Here is a 19,603-nt window from a genome sequence, read left to right as displayed (position 1 = left end):
ACTATAAGCCTGAAAGTTCACCTGCCAAAGAGTTGGTGTACTCTCCTACTACTGCTTTGTCACATCAGTATTGGTGAACCTGCTGGACGGCTAAATCCCAGCACAGCCAGTGGTCCAGGATGATGATGAGCTGTAGTGCAGCCACATCCAAAGGGCCACAGATTCCCCACCTCTGATTTACAGAAGGCATTACAATTTAGAAATGGGAAGCCAGGGAGCAAACGACAAGGCTCCATGGACCTAGCTGTCGTTTTCCAACTACATTTTAACACTTGTACCTCCATGCAGCCTCTTCCCCCAGCTCAGAACCTCATGGAGCAGCCTGCATCCATCAGGACATCTCAAGAACCTGGCAGCAGAGGGTGGACTCTTTAAAACCAAAGAAACCAAGTTTGTCCCCAGTGAGGGGAGCTCGACATCCTCCATGGGCTCCCATTGACACTTTTTATTTGTCAGTCTTCCCACTCAATGGGAGGGTCAGAGTTCCTTGCTCCCTGTTTGGTACCAACCTGGCTGGCAGAGAAGGTTCAGGGAGAAGGCACAAGAGAGTTAAAGAAATGGGTACAGCAAAAGGCCAAGATAATCTTCCCCTTCCTGAGTCTATTTGGTCTCTTACAAAAAGGGAGAAGAAGGTCAGGGGGAGGAACGAGCAGGAACCACCATCTTCCCTGAGTGAAACGCAAAACAGCCCTTGGAACTGTGCTTGGGTCATGGCAGCCACGCACTGGGGAGGACAGGCAACATCTTCCAGGCGCTAGTTCTTGCTGTAGCCAGTGGGGTTCTGTGACTGCCACCTCCACAAGTCCTCACCTGGAAAGGGGCAAGAGAATAACGGCAATGAGTTAAACTGGAATTCGCTACCACGCTGTGGGGGTGGGTGCCACTACGGAGAAGGTCCTTTCCTTGATTTGCAGAGAGATTAGACAAATCCGTGGAGGATAAAACTAAAAATGGCTACTGGTTGTGATAGCTATGGTCTACCTCCAGTGCCAGAGGCTGCATATAGCTCTGAATACCAGTCGTTGGGGATTGCAAAGGGGGAGAGATGTTGTTGAGCTCAGGTCCTGCTTGTGGGCTTCCCATTGAGGCACCTGGTGGGCTGCTGTGAGAGCAGGATGCTAGGCTAGCTGGGCTGAAGGCCTGACCCTGCAGGATTCTTTGCATGCAGATGTCAAGGCAACACCCCACCCCATGAGACTCCAGGTGAACAGTGGCGAGTGAAGCAACTTGGTTGAAATGAGGAGGAGGGAATGGAAACCCATTTATTTCTCCAGCTTCCGCCCCTAGGAATAAAGAAGGGGGAGGCAAAGGCTGGCAGAAAAGGAGCAGGCAGATGGCCCTCTGTGGGGAGGCTCCACTTACACATTTTGTCCAGGCCAAAAACAGCTTTCCAGCCCAGCTCCCGTTCAGCTAGGGCAGGGTTGGCGTAACAGGAGGCGATGTCTCCTTCCCGACGTGCAACAATCTTGTAGTTTATCTAGAACAAAGACAGCAGCCTGTCATTAAGTGGAGGGAAACCGACCAGGGGCAGCAGCCAAGATGATAAGACACATTACTATTAGTAGTACTATAATTTTGATTTATTAGTCTCTCACTACAAAATAAAACCCTCTCAGACATAACAAATTAAGTGTCACAGGCAAAGAATGAAAATGAAAAAAATACGCATTACAGTGAAGCAAATCGCCAACAGCAATAAACAAAATGTCTATCATAAGCCATCAAATGCATGGGAGAAGAGAGTTGGAAGGATGTTAATGATGGTGCCAGGTGGACCTCACTAGGGAGAGCATTTTTTCATTTATTTAAAGGCCATCATTGGTAAGCTGCTTAATATTCAATTATCTGCAACCTAATCACAATGGCATTCCTTCCAGAAGACTAAAGCGCTGGTTGACGTTCTCTACTCTAGTGTGAGGCTCCTAGACCAAAATGTTGGCTGCTCCCCTCAAAAGCACCCTGCATTCTGCATAGTAGGTGGGCTGGTCGTGCCACTGGCAGAGGGGAGCAATGTGCCTCTCTATAGTCCCAGTATTAAAATTTAAAGGTACACATTCCAGCCCCAGTTTTATGCCAACTCTTTTTAAACAGGGTTGCAGATCAAGAGGCCATGTTTGCCTCATATCAAAGGAGGCAGATTTTGGATCCCAAAATACTGAAAGCTACCTCAGGTATGGCAGGCATTTATTATTTTAGCACAGGCTAAATAGCCTATGAGCCCCTAAAGAAGGGGTGGGAACCTGTGGCAAGTCATTTGATTCCAATTCCCAACATCATCTAGAAGGCCACAGGTTCTCCCCAGCCCTGCAGAAAAGTGGATGCAACCCATCAGCCATATATGGAGACCTGGCTTGATAGCCAACCTGATCTTGCTGTCATAACTAGCACTGCGAACAGAACAGCCTGGCAATGGTCTGGTAAGTGCTAAAATGTGTGGGGAGCCTCCAGTCCAGGGGGAAAATGCAGGACTTCTCCAGGCCACTCCCCTTCCTGGCCTTGCTCCACTCTCAAGTGCTTTTGCATTGCTGGAATGTGGAGGGCACCAGGTTGGGGAAGGCTGAACCAGACTCCTGCTTCGTGGTGGGCCCAGGGAGGGTTGGCCAATTGGCAATGCCTTCCTCTCTCTGGTCCCCTTTACCTAGACCCTAACAGGAGTTCAATCCCCCCTCCTGGAACCCAGGTTGTCCCGATACTCTACCTCTCTTCCCGACGCCTTCTCCATTGCCTTCACCATTTGCAGGACTGAGCAGCCAGTGCCGGTTCCAAGGTTGTATATCTGCAAAGATGCAACTCTTGTGACAAAGGCTTTGCCGACCTTATTGCCCTGTGCGGCACTTTCCAGGCGCCTGTCCCGAGGAACTTACAAATATAAGAAAAACTGCACCACAAGGGAAGGGTCTATAGGAAGGAAATGCATTCACTTTTCAGGTACACATCCCTAGAGCTTAGTTTCTGTAGGTTGTGGGAAGTAACTAGGGGGCCATGCCAAAGTCTTCATGGAAAAAGCATTCCGTGAAACGGGAGGTATGCCTAATAATATAGGGTGGTGGAACTTTATTGGCACAAAATTTTGAACACACCCCTGCCTAAACTGAGCCCGTCTCCTGAACAAATTAGGAGAAGTGGCTGGAGTCTGCAAGCAAGGATGCTCCCAAAATCCAGGTAACAGAGGCTCAGTTGACGTGGGCTCCAGCAGAACACAACAGGGATGGAAGCAGTGCTTCTGACCAAGTCTATGCACTTCCCTACCTTGCAGCCGCAGTTCTCCTTGAGCTTCTTCAAAGCCGCAATGTGGCCTTTGGCCAGGTCCACCACGTGGATGTAATCCCGGACGCCTGCAGAAGAAGGAGGAAACCCATCAGCCAGCACCCTGGCCACCCCCTCTGGGTAGGCCTACATCTTACTTAGTTCAACCTTTGCCAACCAGAAAGCCTCCAGATGATCCCATCAGCCCAGCTAGCTGAGTTGCTACCAGGATGGCGAAGGCTGAACTGGTTTATCATCAGAAGAAGGGATGATAAATACAGACGCTATCCTGCTATGAAATGAAAGGAACAACCCAGGGAAGATTTTCCAAGCAGATCGTGGATTTGCCAAGTCTGATTTTAAACAGGGCTTCCAAAAAAGAATTATGGAGATTCTGGTTTGCCAAGGGTGCTGGGAGCTGTTAGGAGACCCCCTATTCCCCTCCCAGGGCTTCAATTCCCAGGGAAGAGGGATTGTTAAAGCACTCTGGGAATGAGACCCTCCCCAGGCCACACCCCTCACAGGCTATGGCTTGCAACCAGACTGCTTTCGCCTGGCTGGAAGGTGCTCTGCTTCTTGGTTGCCTGGATGGAAGACAGAGACGGGTGTTTCAAAACTAGCCTATTGTAAAGGTAAAGGGACCCCTGACCATTAGGTCCAGTCGTGGCCGACTCTGGGGTTGCGGCGCTCATCTCGCTTTATTGGCCGAGGGAGCTGGTGTACAGCTTCCGGGTCATGTGGCCAGCATGACTAAGCCGCTTCTGGTGAACCAGAGCACCGCACGGAAATGCTGTTTACCTTCCTGCCGAAGTGGTACCTATCTAGCTACTTGCACTTTGACATGCTTTTGAACTGCTAGGTGGGCAGGAGCAGGGACCGAACAACGGGAGCTCACCCCATTGTGGGGATTCGAACCGCCGATCTTCTGATCGGCAAGTCCTAGACTCTGTGGTTTAACCCACAGTGCCACCCACATCCCTTTATAAGGGGACAATTCATGTTCATTGCTCCACCCATGTTTGCTGTTCCTGGCCCTGCCCTTCACTGGCCTGTGACCCTCAGAAGGTTCCCCTTAAAGTTTTCCCATCTTTGCCCTAGAACACATACAAAAAGAGAAAACACCCCCGTGCCTATATGTTTCTATAAACCACTAGGGTTAGAGGCCCATAACCACTCTGGCTTCCACATCTCCAAACTTCCCAGTGCCCAGCGTATTTCAAGTAGATTTGGGGGTGGAGGTATCTTTCCTTTCAAGCTAGGGTGATTCCAAGCAACTCACCAGTCCCATCCACTGTATCATAGTCATCCCCAAATACACTCAGGTACTCTCGGCGCCCCACAGCCACCTGGAGTGAACAGAAGGAAGAAACGACAGGAAGGCACAGGAGTTAGCAGGAGAAACGCGCTGTGCAAGAGGTGGAGCAAAGCAAACTCTCTCAGGGGGGTCTTGGGTACCTGAGCAACGTAGGGCATCAGGTTGTTTGGGGTGCCCTGGGGGTCCTCACCAATCCTCCCCGACTCGTGGGCTCCAATGGGGTTGAAGTATCGCAGGAGAACCGCGTTCCAGTCCTGAGAGAAGCAGCACAAGAGATTGGATCAGAAAATACCACCCAGGAGAGCTGTATGGAGGACTCTGGGACTTGCTTTCCAGTTCTGCCTTGCTCAAGTCTGACTTTAGAGGCATGAGATAAAAAGCTTTTATTTGTAGTGGTATCAGAAAAAGTAACATGTCACTCAAAGGTACAAAGAGGTAAAGCCACTTCTGAGGATCTGGCCACTGTTTGGTGGTCATGGATCAATGATCCACTTAAATATTATATGCCCAGACACAATTCATTTATATGGAATTACTTGTAACCAATCTCTGGCTTATGTCAATTATATTTTAAATATATGTTTTTATATACTGGGGCAGATAAACTAAGCTAAATGGATAGGCTTATGCTGGTATTATAAGGCCATGTACTTGTGGATTCTTAATATATGCCTTTCTTTCCATTAGTTCCAGAAGTAATTAAATAAAATTAATGCTATCTGAGTTTTTGCAAAAATGACAATAAAGATTATTTTAGAAGAAAAAACCCCAGAAAATACTGCTGAGGACAATTGTACCCCTGCGTGATAAGGGGGTTAGTAGTGTGGTATGTTGCTCACTCACCGGCTCTGCTTTGCACAAGTCTCGGATCATCTCCTCGATGAAATACTTGGATTTCCCGTAAGGGTTTGTGCAGCCTCCCACAGGGTGGTTTTCGTCAAGGGGGAGGTAGGCCGGGTCGCCGTATACCGTGGCTGAGCTGCTGAACACAATGTTTTTGACCCCATGCTCTTTCATGGCCTGCGGAGGAATGCAGACAACCTAAGCTCAGTGCTCTTCCTCCAGATGTCTCTGGATGTTGTTGGACTGCAACATCCATCATCCCCGACCACTGAGATGGCTCGAGTCTAACAAGAGTCGGGGAGCAAAGGTCGAAGGGCACTGAGCTACCCAGGCTCCATTTAGCAGGGGTTCTGTTTGAAAGTGATTCCTCAAGAGCATGAGGAAGCCCTGATGATGGGTGAACAGCACTTCCCCAGGCCAGGGCGGGCCAACTGATGGGCCACATCCAACCCCTGCCCAGCCTTCCTCCAGGCCAACATGGTGCCTTGAGTGACACTATGGAAAGCCTGTCGCACGTGATGCCGGAAGCACCTTTGGGCTGCTCTGACAGGCGTCTGTGCCACACGCAAGATGGGCCTGCTACAGTTGACATCCTCCCGCAAACCCAGACTTATAAAAGAAGCCTTACAAATCCTGGTGGAATAAGCCATGTTCCTGCTCACCTCCAGCAATCGGATGGTCCCAGTCAGGTTCACTTTGTAATATTCCAGCGGCATCTGGACAGACTCTCCCACAGCCTTGAGGCCTGCAAAATGCATCACGGCAGAGAAATTGTGCTGAGGGGAAACAGAAGGGGGAGCTGCATTAAGAATACTTCTGCGGAGGCTACAGTACGTTTTCTATTTATACGTGCCCATTAAAAAATAAATAAATGTTCCCCTAATGAAAAGCCGGAAGAGGGCAAAAAGCACCTGTGGTCCTTTTTTTTTAATGAGAAACGCCATTTTGTGTACTGATTTCAAAGGGCTTTTGGCCCAAGCTTGCAAACACACACACACCAGAGCCAGATGTCCTGCATCTCTGGCAGGAGAGCCAAATGCCAGCCTGACACAACCCACAACAGGGCTGCGTGGCTCCTGAGTGGTGCAGATGCCACTTCTGAGTTCTGGGATTGACAGGCGTCACTCGTGGCTCCCCAGCAAAGCCCAAGGAGGCACATCTGGCACTTTTGCCACATATCTTTAGGCGCCAGGCGAAAATGTTTTTCTAGAAACAGGCCTTTGGCTAATTGACATCCCATGTGTTTGTGGGAAAGGGGGCTATTGGTTTCTTTTTGTTCTTGTTTTTACTATGTATTTACAAAATACAAAATTATCATGTTTCGAACCACCCTGTGATCCTTCAGGTGAATGGCGGTATACAAAATAAATAAATAAATGGGCCAGAAATAAACACAGCAGGGGTGTTGGGGGAGCAGCATGGCAGCAACACAAAGATGCACGCACATTGGGAACAATAAAATCTCCCCAGAGGCTGAAAGGAATGCTGTGGGGAGGGAGGGGGGTGAGCAGACAACAGAGGGAAGAGAGATGGAACCCCTTTCCTGCCAGCCCAAAGTGTAGTCCAAGACAGTGAAGACAGGAGATCTAGGGGACCACCACTGAGGAGGCCCTGATGCCACCCAGAGAGCAAAAAGTAAGCCAGAATAGTGCCCCCACTGGCAGGGCAGAGGGGGCGATGCTCTGACCCATCTCAATAGGTGTAATGGGGAAGGAAACATTAAGCTGTGGGATCAGGCCCTCACCTTCTTGAAGAGGTTGTGGAGACCTGCCTCATCGAGGACATCCAGTTCCTGGAATGGGATCTTCTTGCCCACGATCTCCTCCACCCGCTGAATACTCTCGGGGACCGTGCTGCCCCCTGGGGAGAAAGACTGTTTTTGACACCATGCCAGAGTGGACCCAATTCCCAAATCATTGCTGTCCTCTACAATGAGGAAGACTTAGTGGTGCCTTTTGGGGGGCAGAAACACAGGGGCCACCACTCAGCAGAGTAAACAGTTGGGGGACCCTCAAATACGGAACGGCTGGGCTAATGTTCACGTTGTGAGGTAAATACATGTTTCCATCTAAGGACTTAAATTATCCTAACAGCACTACTGAAAGGACTCACACATCCAGATCTATGACCCCCTTCTTAGGATTGGAATAGGCAACTGGTGGTCCAGGAGCTTGGTCTGGCCCTCAGGGACTTTCCATCCACGTTCCAGCCTAGAGCAGGGATGGGGAACCTGTGCCCCCCCCCAATTGTTGGACTTCAACTCCTATCAGTCCCAGCCAGGATAGTCAATGGTTAAGGAATGATGGTTGCTGTAGTCCAACAAACATCTAGAGGTTTCCCCTCCTTGTCCAAAAGAGTTAAATAAACCTCTGTTTTTGTGAATGGGTGAGTGCAGCCAATGTTGCTGCTCTTGATCCCTTCCACAGGTGGAGCAATAGTGGCCTGGTCAGATGACTGGCTGAGGTGCAGAAAAGCAAAATCCTACCACTGACCCAGTTGCTGTTCATGTGGGGAGGTTGGATGAAAAAAGGAGAGCTTTTGTCTGTATCTCAAGTGAGTGAATGGGGAGGCCTAGGAAGAGGAAGGCCAAAGCCTGTGTTGCCACGCTGGGAAAGAGAGGGTTAAAGAGCCCTTTGCCTCTGCAAATCAGTGGGTGGAGCTAATGTTTCTGGCCTACGGGGCTTTGCTCAGTTATGAATCTCCCTTTGCTGAGTTGGACTATTGGAAGGGCCATAGCTCAGTGGTCGAGCATCTGTCTTCCATGCAGAAGGTCCCAGGTTCAATCCCCGGCATCTCCAGGTAGGATTCCTAGGGAGCTGCTGCCAGTCACTGTAGACAACCCTGAGCTAGATAGACCAATGGCCTGAGCTCAGCTGAAGGCAGCTTCCTGCATTCCTACAGGTCCATCTAGTTCATCAGAGCTCAACCTCAGGTCCCCAGATGTTACTGAACTACAACTCCCATCATCCCCAGCCACCTTTGCCAATGGCCAGGGATAATGGGAGGTGCAGTCCCAACAGAATCAAAGGACCCACAGTTGAAGAAATCTGGTCTTCATGAAATGGTAGCGGCTCTCCATGGTTTCAGGAGATGGGACTTCTCCATTCTTCTGGATAAGCATCAGGTGTGATCTAGCAGGCCTCTTTTGCCAGGGATTGAACGTGGGACCTTCTGCATCCAAAGCAGGTGCCCTACCACTGAGCTATGGCCCTTCTCTAAATCCCCATCAAACCAGTTGCTGCCAGCCCTGGCCTTGGCTGCCTCCTTACCTCGGATGGCATTGTGGAAATTGTCAAGGACCACAGGGGTGTAGCCAGCCTCAGCCAGTTCCAGAACGCAGTGGCTCCCGATGTAGCCGGCTCCACCCGTCACAAGGATCTTTTCCGACATCGTCACCTGAAAGGGGACATGGAAGCTGCTTGAGAGAGGAGGGATGGGGGCCTTCATGGGAACCTCAGGGCTGCAGAAGCTTTCACGGAGGACCTAGGAAGGATGTAGGTGCCCCCAACTGATATCTGCCTGGATGGCACAAGAGGCGAAAATCCAGCCTGAGTCAAGGCAGGTGTTGCACAGCATGAATGCACACAGGTTTCATATATCACGACTGCACTGGGGAAGTTGTGACATTCTTTTCAGGTCCAGAAGTCAGCAACCTGAGAGTTTTGGCTCATATTTAATAAGGGAACATAGCAAGTTTCCAGTCTTTAAGACTGCAACGGCAGGCTTGGAAATCAGACCGCGCCTGGTGATGTTTCAGAAGATGGGCTTCCAGTGGTGATTAGGTACTCAGGACACTAAAACTGCGCTAAGACAGGGCAGGGTTGTTGTGAAGAGAACCATGATGCCTTTGGGCGCCCTTTGCATGCTAAACAGAAATAGGGGAGTGTTATCTTCTCTGAAGATGTGACATTAATGCCACAGGATGAAACCCCCTCCAAGCCTGCCTCCTTCCTTCCCACAACTTCCCTCCACCTCAATGCAATTTGGAGTAAATTGCAACATTTACTTCATCATCTATTTCCCACTCCTTTGGGGTCCTCTGGAGGGTAGATGCTATACAGAACCAACACTGTTCTTAGCCAGGGACCAAAGAAACTTGCAGTTCGTGCGAGTGGCGAAAATATAGTCATATGGGAGAGGACAGGATCAACCACTGGGGGGGAGGGGGAGTTGGACTTTGACCAGGGCAATGAGTCACTTTGTTGAGATCCACCCTGTTTTGCCCAAGAACCAAAGAGTGGGTTGCCAACACCACAGGACAGCTGCCCAAAAGCACACCTCTGGGCATGTGAGCCTCTTCGCAGTCAACAGACACATGGGTCAGCCCCACCTTTCTGCCCACTGAAAGAGGTTTCTGTCCTTCTGCTCCCTGGAGAGAAAGGCGGGGCTGGAGCAGGAAGGGGTGGGCGGGTGTTTCATCCTCCCAAATGGACATTTTTTTCCCCAGAGAACAGACAAGCTTTTAGTCTTCTTGAGCTGGCAAGGTTCAGCGTCTTGCTTGGAATAGAAGCCCTCAGAGTAGCAGCTGAGAAGACTAAGCCAACTAGACAAACTGGGCTCACTCCAAAGGCCAACGGAAAGAATATCCAAACACACATACACAGAGAAAAGCATTCATGTTGGGGAAAAATAATCGCAGAGATGTGGCTGGGCTGTTAGCCTTGGACTAAGGTTCAAATTGAGCCTCAGGCATGCTCCTGAGCAGCTTGGGCCAGATTACCCCAGAGCCTCAGTTGTCTTCATCTGCAAAATGGGAACACATTGGGTCTCTGTCTATTTCTGGATCCAGCAAGAGCACCCTGTCCTTAGCTTCAAAGCCCTTCTTGGCCTTGCCCCCTCCTCATCCCACGGCTCATAGTATTCAATAAACCCTTGTCCGTGATCTTCCCTCCTTCAGTTCCACCACCCTCAACCAACCAAACGTTTTCTCAAAAGATTTCATTCTTCCTCTGTCTGTTAGAAACTGCCTCCTACAATGCCAGCCTGATACCACCTCTCCCCCTTCAAAACCCACCCCCATCATTTTTGTGAAATCTTTGGCACAACCCCACCCCAATATCCTACTGAAGCCACATGCAACTGAAAGGGATACTGTACATATTTTATCCCCATTTCCTCCCTTCCTCTGTTGCATCTGCTGCCCACTGAGTCAAATTACAGATTGGAAATGCCATGGGGGCAATGACTTATACATTGTAAAGTGCTGATACCACTATGGAAATGAACGATTAAAAACTAAACTAAAAACAAGGTGAGAACAAGGTCATGGAAGAGATGCAGAGCATGACAATCTGAAACCAGAAACATGCCTAATGTCCAGGCCAGCCTCCCTTAACCTCGTTCTCTCCAGATGCTTTAGGCTAGGCTGATGGAACCCAGATCATCTGGAGGAGAGCACCTGGTTGAGAAAAGGCTGGTTTAGACACCCAGCAGAGGAAATACGAAGGACCCAAGTGTACATCTGATGCCCATTAACAACTCTTACAAAGGCATCCGCCACAAAATCCCCACCACTTCCTAAAAGAGAAAAAGGAACAGGCGTGAGGAAATGGCTGGCAAATGACTATGGCGTGACTATGGCTGGCAAAAAGAACTGCAGTTCAGCGATTGAGCACCTTTGCATGCCAACAATCCCAGGTTCAATCCCCAGCTTCTCCAAGTGGGACAGACCCCCATACAAAACCCTGCAGAGCCACTGCTAGTTGCAAGAAGGACCAGCTTCCCATGTTCATAAGCTCCTATGACAAACTCAGCATATGAGCTTCTTCCAGGGCCTCAGGCCCATTTTCACACCATAATAAAGCAGTTGTATGGACTTTGGCGCTCCTGCAAGAACATTTGATCCAATATAGTATTTGGATTATTAATTTTAGTATTTTAAATCATGATTAGCCAAAACAGAAGCCCTGGTGATAGCCAGCAGCTATGATGCCTCCCCCCTGCCATTTCTCCTGGCTGAACAGACCATCTGCTTAGCCCCTTCTGGGACTGCCCTGGCGTAACCTCACTTGCGCCTCCGCCCAAAACCATGTTTTCAATCCGTTTCTGCTTTATAATCTGCAACCTTTGCTGCAGGGTGATTAACGTTTAAGCTTTGATTGCCAAGACAGGCAATGGATATACTGTGCTTCCGACAACCGTGCAGTTCCCAGCACCCTCCATATTAGCCAACTTTTAAAAATATGTTGACAGGTTCTGCTCCTGCGCCTTTAACAACAGCCTGAAAAGCACAAATGTAACAGAGAAAGCTTTCCCCATTTCTGTGTATCTTTATGTCTGGAAAAGCTACACTTGCTGGTGGTTGTTGTTGTTTTTTCAGGAGCAGGGAGGTTAAAATGTTGCTGGCTCAATTCCTGCATTGCTGCTTTTGCAGGGAACAAGAGAATTAAGCTCCGTGCCAGTTCAATCTACTTTCTGGCCCCCATTGCAGGTATGTTGAAACACAGTCACACCCTGTGGGTGTGCAGAGTCAGTTACATGGCTGGGAGCCAACCTGCTTCAGAGAACAGGATATGGAGACACCAAAGTCACACAGTTCCTGGTCAGAGATAAAAGGGGGAGTGGCATAATGGACTGGAACTCACCTGGGCAGGCCAGATACTTGCAAGTGGAAATAAAGCCTTAGGAGGAACGGCTGAGAGAGTTGGGTAAGTTTAGCCTGGAGGAGAGAAGGCCGAGAAGTGATGATAGCCATCTTCAAATATCTGAAGGACTCTCCTTCACTGGGGGTTTTTTAACAGAGGTTGACTAGCCATCTTTCAGGGATTCTTTATCTGTAATTCCTGGATTGCAGGAGGCTGAACTTGGGGTCTCCTCCAACTCTACAATTCTATGATAATTAGACTCTCCTAAACAGTAATCATTAGAATAGTAGATGGATTCAGGCATGGACTTTTCATATTATTATTAATTAGATGTATCGGTCACCTTTTTTTACCAAGGTAACTCAAAGCAACTTACGGTATATAAGCAAAGAAACACATACAGTGGTACCTCGGGTTAAGTACTTAATTTGTTCCGGAGGTCCATTCTTAACCTGAAACTGTTCTTAACCTGAAGCACCACTTTAGCTAATGGGGCCTCCTGCTGCTGCTGTGCCGCCAGAGCATGATTTCTGTTCTCATCCTGAAGCAAAGTTCTTAACCAGAAGCACTATTTCTGGGTTAGCGGAGTCTGTAACCTGAAGCGTATGTTACCTGAGGTACCACTGTACAGTAAAACCAGCATAAAAGGAAAACATTTGAAGCAATATCAAAAGGGTGATTCTATCAAGGAGACCACAGATAATTAACAGCCAAATGTTTTTCTAAGCTATGTAATGATGGTGCCAGGCAAGCATCCCTGGAGAAAGCATTCCACAAGCTGGGAGCCACCACAGAAAAGACCTGGTCTTGTGTTGCCACCCTTGGACATCCTGAGGAAGGAACACACGATTAAGGGCTTCAGATGACACTCACTGGGTCCAGGTTGGTTCAGAGGAGACTTTAGAAGGTGGTAGGCATACAAGCTGTACTGTAGCTACACCAGCAGTGCCACACCAAGACCATCTGGCTCTGCTGGCATACAGTGGTACCTCGCAAGACGAATGCCTCGCAAGACAAAAAACTCGCTAGACGAAAGGTTTTTGCGTTTTCAATTTGCCTCGCAAGATGAAATTTCCCTATGGGCTTGCTTCGCAAGACGAAAACATCTCGCGGCTTTGTTTCCTTTGTCTAAAAACAAAGACATGTTTTGTTTATAAAGTTAATTTATTTTCCCTTCAATTTTTGAACTGCTCTTTACAGTATGTGTGACTTTAAAGAGCAGTTAATAAACTGTTGTTGTACCAAATTTGGCTTTGTTTCGACTTTTTTTGACCATAGGAACGCATTAATTGATTTTCAATGCATTCCTATGGGATTTCGTGATTCGCAAGACGAAAAATTCGCTAGACGACAAAAATTGCGGAACGAATTAATTTCGTCTTGCGGGGCACCACTGTACCTTGAGTACACACAGCCCTCTCTTCCACAATTTGAGTGCAACTCTAACAGCCCAATGAATGAGGACAAGTTAAGGTGACTCAGTTATGTGAGAAGAACCACAAACTGTCAACAACTGTAGGAGAAGCAGGAAGAAAGCTGATTTGAGTCAGACCTTGTACAAACAACAGAAAGAGACACTGTGATGGGCAAGATGCAGAAATCCAGGTAGTAGATCAACTAGCAGGAACACAAAAGCATGTATAATACATACAGGTCTTTATTGGCATGTCTGTGAATTTTGACAGGTACAAATTGCTTTAAACCAGATTGTGGAGACATGTCTAGAAAATTTCTTTATTCTTGTAATGACCAGAAAAATCTTCTGTCATATCATTAATAAACCTTGTACAGCTTCCGTTTATTAACTGGCAAGAGCCAACATTTATCCTGGGTTACAAGCATGCTCGCAGCTCACAGCATCTGCATCGCTGAAGGGGTGTCTTTTCCTTAATCTGAAATCTCCCCCTTCCAACCACTATTTGTTCTGAAACCTGTATGCTGGAGGGGGCAGGGGCAGGGGCAAATATTTCGATCAAGGAAATAGCACCAGAGGGAAATTTCAACCACTTCCCTTATCTTCAAGGCAGCTATGCAGTGCTGGTAATTAGTTAACCAAAAAGACAAGCCATGGTTTGGCTTGACATGTTGTCTGAACCCAGGCTCATGGTTTAGCTCTCCTGGACTAACCATGAGCTGTAAACCATAGGTTCAAACCACCAGCTCTGTTTCAGATAACATGCTAAGTAAGGCAAACAGTAGCTTGTCCTGGCACATCTACAGATTGACTGGCAGGGAGCAAAGTGACCTCAATCTCCTCTCCCACAGCCCATGCATTTGTGCTAATCCATGGCTTGGCTCAGCATGATGTGCAAAGTCTTTGTTGGCCATAGTATCACACCAACATGATGCAAGAATATGAAGATGAAGGGATGGAGCTATGCACGTCCAACTTGCTCATTTCTCAGTGGCACTCACTCACCCAGTTCTGTATGTGAAAGCTCAGTCTGGGATAAAGTTGAAAGTGCACCAAACCTTCCTGACAACGAAAGGGCAGGGGTGGGGAAACTGTTAAGACTCCAGCTCCCATCATCCTTCACCTTTGGCCATGCGGGCTGAGGCTGATGGGAGCTGGAGTCCAACAACATCTGGAGGGCCACAGGTTACAATGCCAAGAATGACTTCAATATGATATCTTTGATTTTTTTTATTTTATGGTTCAATTTCAAATACAAGGGAAAAGTGAGTATAACATGAAACATATCCTGTATAGAACTTACGTTCCAAAAACATCACACATACACTATGTAAAAGAATGAATATTTACTACCCCCTTCTCTCCCCATCTCTCCCCCCCCACACCATATACTGTATACAGCATTCAAATTTCACATAGAATAAAAACGATCTGTAAAAAAAAAGACTTTATGATCTGAAAACATATTTGTGATCCAAGAAATTCTTTAATAAAAACAATTTTTAAAAAAAGAACTTGCATTCCAAACAAAGCACACAGGTGTAGCCTCAGGGGGATAGGAAATGTTTTGCCACACACCTTAATATCACCCCAAACAGCCATCAAACCGCAATATACTCCCAGCACAAGTCACGTGCAGCAAGGGGCTTAATCCCAAGTACATCAATTTTAATGAAAGAAAAGACATGAGAACCACATTGCTTCAACAACAACAGCATCCTCTAATCTAACAAACCCTTTAGTAATCTGTTACAATGTATTAATATGCCAAACTCAAGAGTAACAGCTTGTATAGACACAACTTTGAGGACATTGTCCACACTCCAGATATTTCCATGCTGGCTGCTACTAGAAGGAAATTTTTCCTTTACAGAAAAGTTCATCACTGCAGAGAAGCAAAATCTTCCCTCTATATGTGATGCTAGGCGATCTGAAACCTACAGAGATTATGTAATGGGGAAAGTGCATCTCTGTGTAAAGAAAACATTGGGGTACACTGAACACACCTGGCTCCCTGCAACACACTGGTTTCTCCTACTACTTCCTATTCTAAAACATAGGAAGTTGCCTTCTGCAGAGTCAGACTATTGGTCTATTTAGTTTATTATTGTCTTTTACACTGACAGGCAACTACAGTGGTACCTCTGGTTACAGACACTTCAGGTTACAGATGCTTCAGGTTACAGACTCCGCTAACCCAGAAATTGTACCTCGGGTTAAGAACTTTGCTTCAGGATGTGAACAGAAATCGTGCGGCAGCAGCAGCAGGAGGCCCCATTAGCTAAAGTGGTACCTCGGGTTAAGAACAGACCTCCGGAAGGAATTAAGTTCTTTACCTGAGGTACCACTGTAACTGCCTTGCAGGGTTGTTTTTTTTTAAAAAATATTTTTTATTACATTTTTTCCAGGTAAAGATAAACAGTCAGATATACAAAGAAACAAAAACAACAAGAAAAGAAAAGAAAAAAGATGGATCATTTCAAAGCTTATTTCAGTCTTCTATCGGACTTCCTCACATCTCCCGCACAGTGCATTCTTAACAATAAAATTATCGGCAAATTATAACCTTGTTTCATGTGTTTCTTTTATACTTTCAAATCATTACATTTTAAGCTTAAATTACTTATTATCCATTAACTCTAAAAACAAATACAATATCCTTTTAAACATTTAAACATTTAATCCTTTCACTGGTATTGCCTAGTTTCATGTATCCTCCACTCTCATTGCTGGGGCTAACCTTTCAAAATCATGCGAAATCTTATAATTCATATAACTTATAAAGCTTTTGCAAATAGTCCTTAAATTTTTTCCAGTCCTCCTCCATTGCTTCTTCTCCCAAATCTCGGATCCTGGCAGTCATCTCGGCCAAGCCTTGCAGGGTTTCAAGCAGGTATGCTTCCCAGGTCTACCTGGAAATGCTGAGCATTGAACTTTGGACCTTTTGCATGCACAGCATGTGCCCCAGGCACTGTACCCTGCCCTCTGCCATAGCCAACATTTAGCTGGTTATAACTTTAGAGGAAAAGCACAAAAGTTATTATGGCATAAGCTTCCACTGAGTACAGTAATTTGTTCGTCTTTTATTAGGTGCGACGACAATCGGTTATAAATATAATGGACTGTCCACAGTTTGAAGTGATCCAGACCAGCACGTGGAAACAGCAGATAAACATGCCTTGCTTTGATTTTAACACACAGGTGTTTACTTGCATACTACTAGAAGCAAGATGCCAGCTCTGCCACCGGATATTTAATTTCTGGAGATTCAGGAAAAAGCAAGAATAGGAATGCAGACTAACCTCCCCCCTCACCCTCCACTAGCTCTTGCAATGTAATTACCCCAAAAGCAAACAGGAAATGTAGGAATACGGAGAACTGCCTATACTGAGTCAAATCATTCGTGCATCTTGTGTACCTTGACTAAAAGTGGCTCTCCAGGGTTTCAGGCACAGGCCAGCCCCCAGCCCTATCTGGAAATGCCAGGGATTGAACCTAACACCTTCTGGGTGCAAAGCAGATGCTCCACCCCTGAGTTATTGCCCTTGAAGAGGTTTAAGACAGGTATCGGGAAGTAAATGGAGACAGCTGTATTGTTTCACAGCAGGTGGACACATGATGGAAACGATCAGGTGAAGGCTTTCCTTTGCATGGAGGTACAGCAGGCCGGGAAAGGCTGCTCATTTGCTAATACTCCAGCCTGCTGTTAAAGGCACACGAGCAGAGCCATCAGGAAAAGGTGGCAACCTGATTGCACAAAGGCTACCCGGGCTGCTGACCTCCCTCGCTGAACACCAAGAGATCCTATTAACCCCCCTAAAAACTCCCCCACCCCGCTTTTAGGATGAGCAGCATCCCTCGAACAGCATGGCATGTATTAAATCGAAACCTCAGTCAGTAGCATCTTCCTCCCTATGAGGTTTCAAATTGCCAGGGCCCTCCATTTCATTCACAAATATATAAAAATGCACACACACTGCCCGGTACCGCCTCCCAAACTCCCACACTCACCAGCAGCTCTGAAAGTGCCTCCAATTCAACAGGGGCGCATTCTTCGGCGCGTCTCCTTTAAGAGCTCCTGGGTCCCCCTCCTCCCTTGTTCCCTCCTGGCCCCGCCCCGGCCCGTAGCGTGGCGACACGCAGCAGCTTCCCCATGGAAACGTGTCACTCTTCTCCCGCCCCGTCCCCGCCCCCCGCTACGGGAAGAGGCAAGAGCCAAAAACAGCCAAGCCATCAGCCATTGGATATAGACAAGTCGGCGCTGTCCTTCTCCCAGCCAGGCATCGGCTAGGCAGAGACCTGCTCAGCTCCAAGCTGCATTGTGACTGGCCTTGAGCACCTTCTCTGCTTGGCTTCGGAGGCAGCCTTCTCCAACAAGGGATCCCCAGATGCAGCTGGGCTACCCCATCATCTCTAACCAGCAGGGCCAGCGGTGAGGGATGCTGGGAGTTGTAGTCCAACATCTGGAGACCCAAGGCTGAGAAAGGATGCCCTAAGTGCACCTTGCCAACAAAGGTCCGTATAGTTAAAGCTATGGTTTTCCCAGTAGTGATGTATGGAAGTGAGAGCTGGACCATAAAGAAGGCTGATTGCCGAAGAATCGATACTTTTGAATTATGGTGCTGGAGGAGACTCTTGAGAGTCCCATGGACTGCAAGAAGATCAAACCTCTCCATTCTTAAGGAAATCAGCCCAGAGTGCTCACTGGAAGGACAGATCGTGAAGCTGAGGCTCCAATACTTTGGCCACCTCATGAGAAGAGAAGACTCCCTGGAAAAGACCCTGATAGAGGGCACAAGGAGAAGGGGATGACAGAGGACGAGATGGTTGGACAGTGTTCTCAAAGCTACCAGCACGAGTCTGACCAAACTGTGGGAGGCAGTGGAAGACAGGAGTGCCTGGTGTGCTCTGGTCCATGGGTTCACGAAGAGTCAGACACAACTAAACGACTAGACAACAACAACAAAGTGCATAGTTGCTGTTGTTTTTCCTCTCCTTTCAATAAGAATATCGAGGTGCAGAATAATAAACATGTCTTCCGTAATACAGATATGTGTCATTTTAGAATCAATTATTGCAAAGATTGATGAATACAATACATAAAGTAACAATAGAACAAATAACTATTTACTCCCGCACGACTCCGCCCCACCCAACAAAATTCTTTTTGCTGTTGTTCATGAAAATAAGCTTATATTCAAAAAGTGGGAGAGACACCGTTACCTCTTCGGAAAATCACATTACAAGCATTACCTGATTTAAAAATTAATTTCACTGGATGCGTTGTATCAGCGGCTGCTTCTTAGACCACACTGCTCCCTAGTGGCCGAATGTGTGAACTGATATCTCCCTTCTTGTACTTAATTCTCGAAGTACAGGGGTTGGGAACGCCTGGCCCCAGGGGCTGAATGGGGCCCTCAGACTCTACCCCAAGCCATACTCCACACTGGTCCTACTCCAGGCCCTCCTCGACTGCTTGTGCCTGGTTGGAATCTCATTTCCTTGACCTGTGATAATGCCTCTTGCTTGCCTGGATTGAGAAGGGTGCGTGAGTGTAAAAAGATTTGGCTTTTGCACAGCTGGGATGTAACAAATAGTAAAGAATCACACCTGTTACCCCATTGCCCTTGACTTGCCCACAAATGGGATGTTCCACCCCCAGCGAGGTTGCCCACAAGGGAATGTGGTTCTCAGGCTTAATGCTTTTGACATATTATCATCAGGGTAAAAGAATCAGATGACAATATATTTAAACAATGTAAGCCTACCCCTTAAAAAGCAGAGAATTCACCTTGCCAACAAAGGTCCGTATAGTTCTCCTGGGCAGACATTTGTCTGACAACATGAGGAATATAATTAATATTCTAGAAAAACTACAAGTGAATATTAATACTAAGGCAGTTTTGATATTTGTGGATGCAGAGAAAGCCTTTGACAACATTTCTTGGAGTTTTATGAAGAAGAATTTACAGGGAATGGGGGTAGGTCAAGGTTTTGAAAATGGTATAGGTGCAATTTATTCAGAACAAAAGGCAAAATTAATTGTGAACAATGTAGTGACAGAAGAGTTTAAGATTGAGAAAGGGACACGACAAGGTTGCCCAATTTCTCCATTGCTTTTTATATCAGTCCTTGAGGTTTGTTAAATATGATTAGAAAGGACCAAGAGGTTAAAGGTATACAAGTGGGAGCTAAACAGTA

General features: G+C 47.2%; 1 protein-coding gene across 1 annotated transcript; it reads right to left on the bottom strand.

Annotated features, from left to right (window-relative positions):
* Positions 1–425: 425 nt before the first annotated feature.
* Positions 426–17,530, bottom strand: GALE (UDP-galactose-4-epimerase). The gene is made up of 11 exons (XM_081204098.1): positions 17,414–17,530; positions 8,674–8,800; positions 7,149–7,264; positions 6,067–6,180; positions 5,405–5,581; positions 4,702–4,815; positions 4,526–4,592; positions 3,250–3,335; positions 2,699–2,776; positions 1,363–1,477; positions 426–810 (listed from the first exon to the last, which is right to left on the bottom strand). The coding sequence occupies exons 2-11, from the start codon at positions 8,792–8,794 to the stop codon at positions 755–757; spliced, it is 1,044 nt and encodes a 347-aa protein (XP_081060224.1). The 5' UTR covers positions 8,795–8,800; positions 17,414–17,530; the 3' UTR covers positions 426–754.
* Positions 17,531–19,603: the final 2,073 nt, after the last annotated feature.

This window comes from Podarcis bocagei (assembly GCF_964188305.1).
Source record: "Podarcis bocagei genome assembly, chromosome: 7".
Lineage (NCBI taxonomy): Eukaryota > Metazoa > Chordata > Lepidosauria > Squamata > Lacertidae > Podarcis > Podarcis bocagei.
The sequence above is the reverse complement of the archived record's forward strand: the minus strand, read 5'-3'. Positions and strand labels throughout refer to the sequence as shown.

What these genes read in the sequence shown, in the direction of transcription:
- GALE (XM_081204098.1), bottom strand. Translation starts at nt 8,794, where the DNA reads ATGTCGGAAAAGATCCTTGTGACGGGTGGAGCCGGCTACATCGGGAGC. An exon ending in TTTCCACAATGCCATCCGAG is followed by an intron (nt 7,265 to 8,673) that starts GTAAGGAGGCAG and finishes CTTTCTCCCCAG; the next exon opens with GGGGCAGCACGGTCCCCGAG. An exon ending in TGATGCCCTACGTTGCTCAG is followed by an intron (nt 4,593 to 4,701) that starts GTACCCAAGACC and finishes TGTTCACTCCAG; the next exon opens with GTGGCTGTGGGGCGCCGAGA.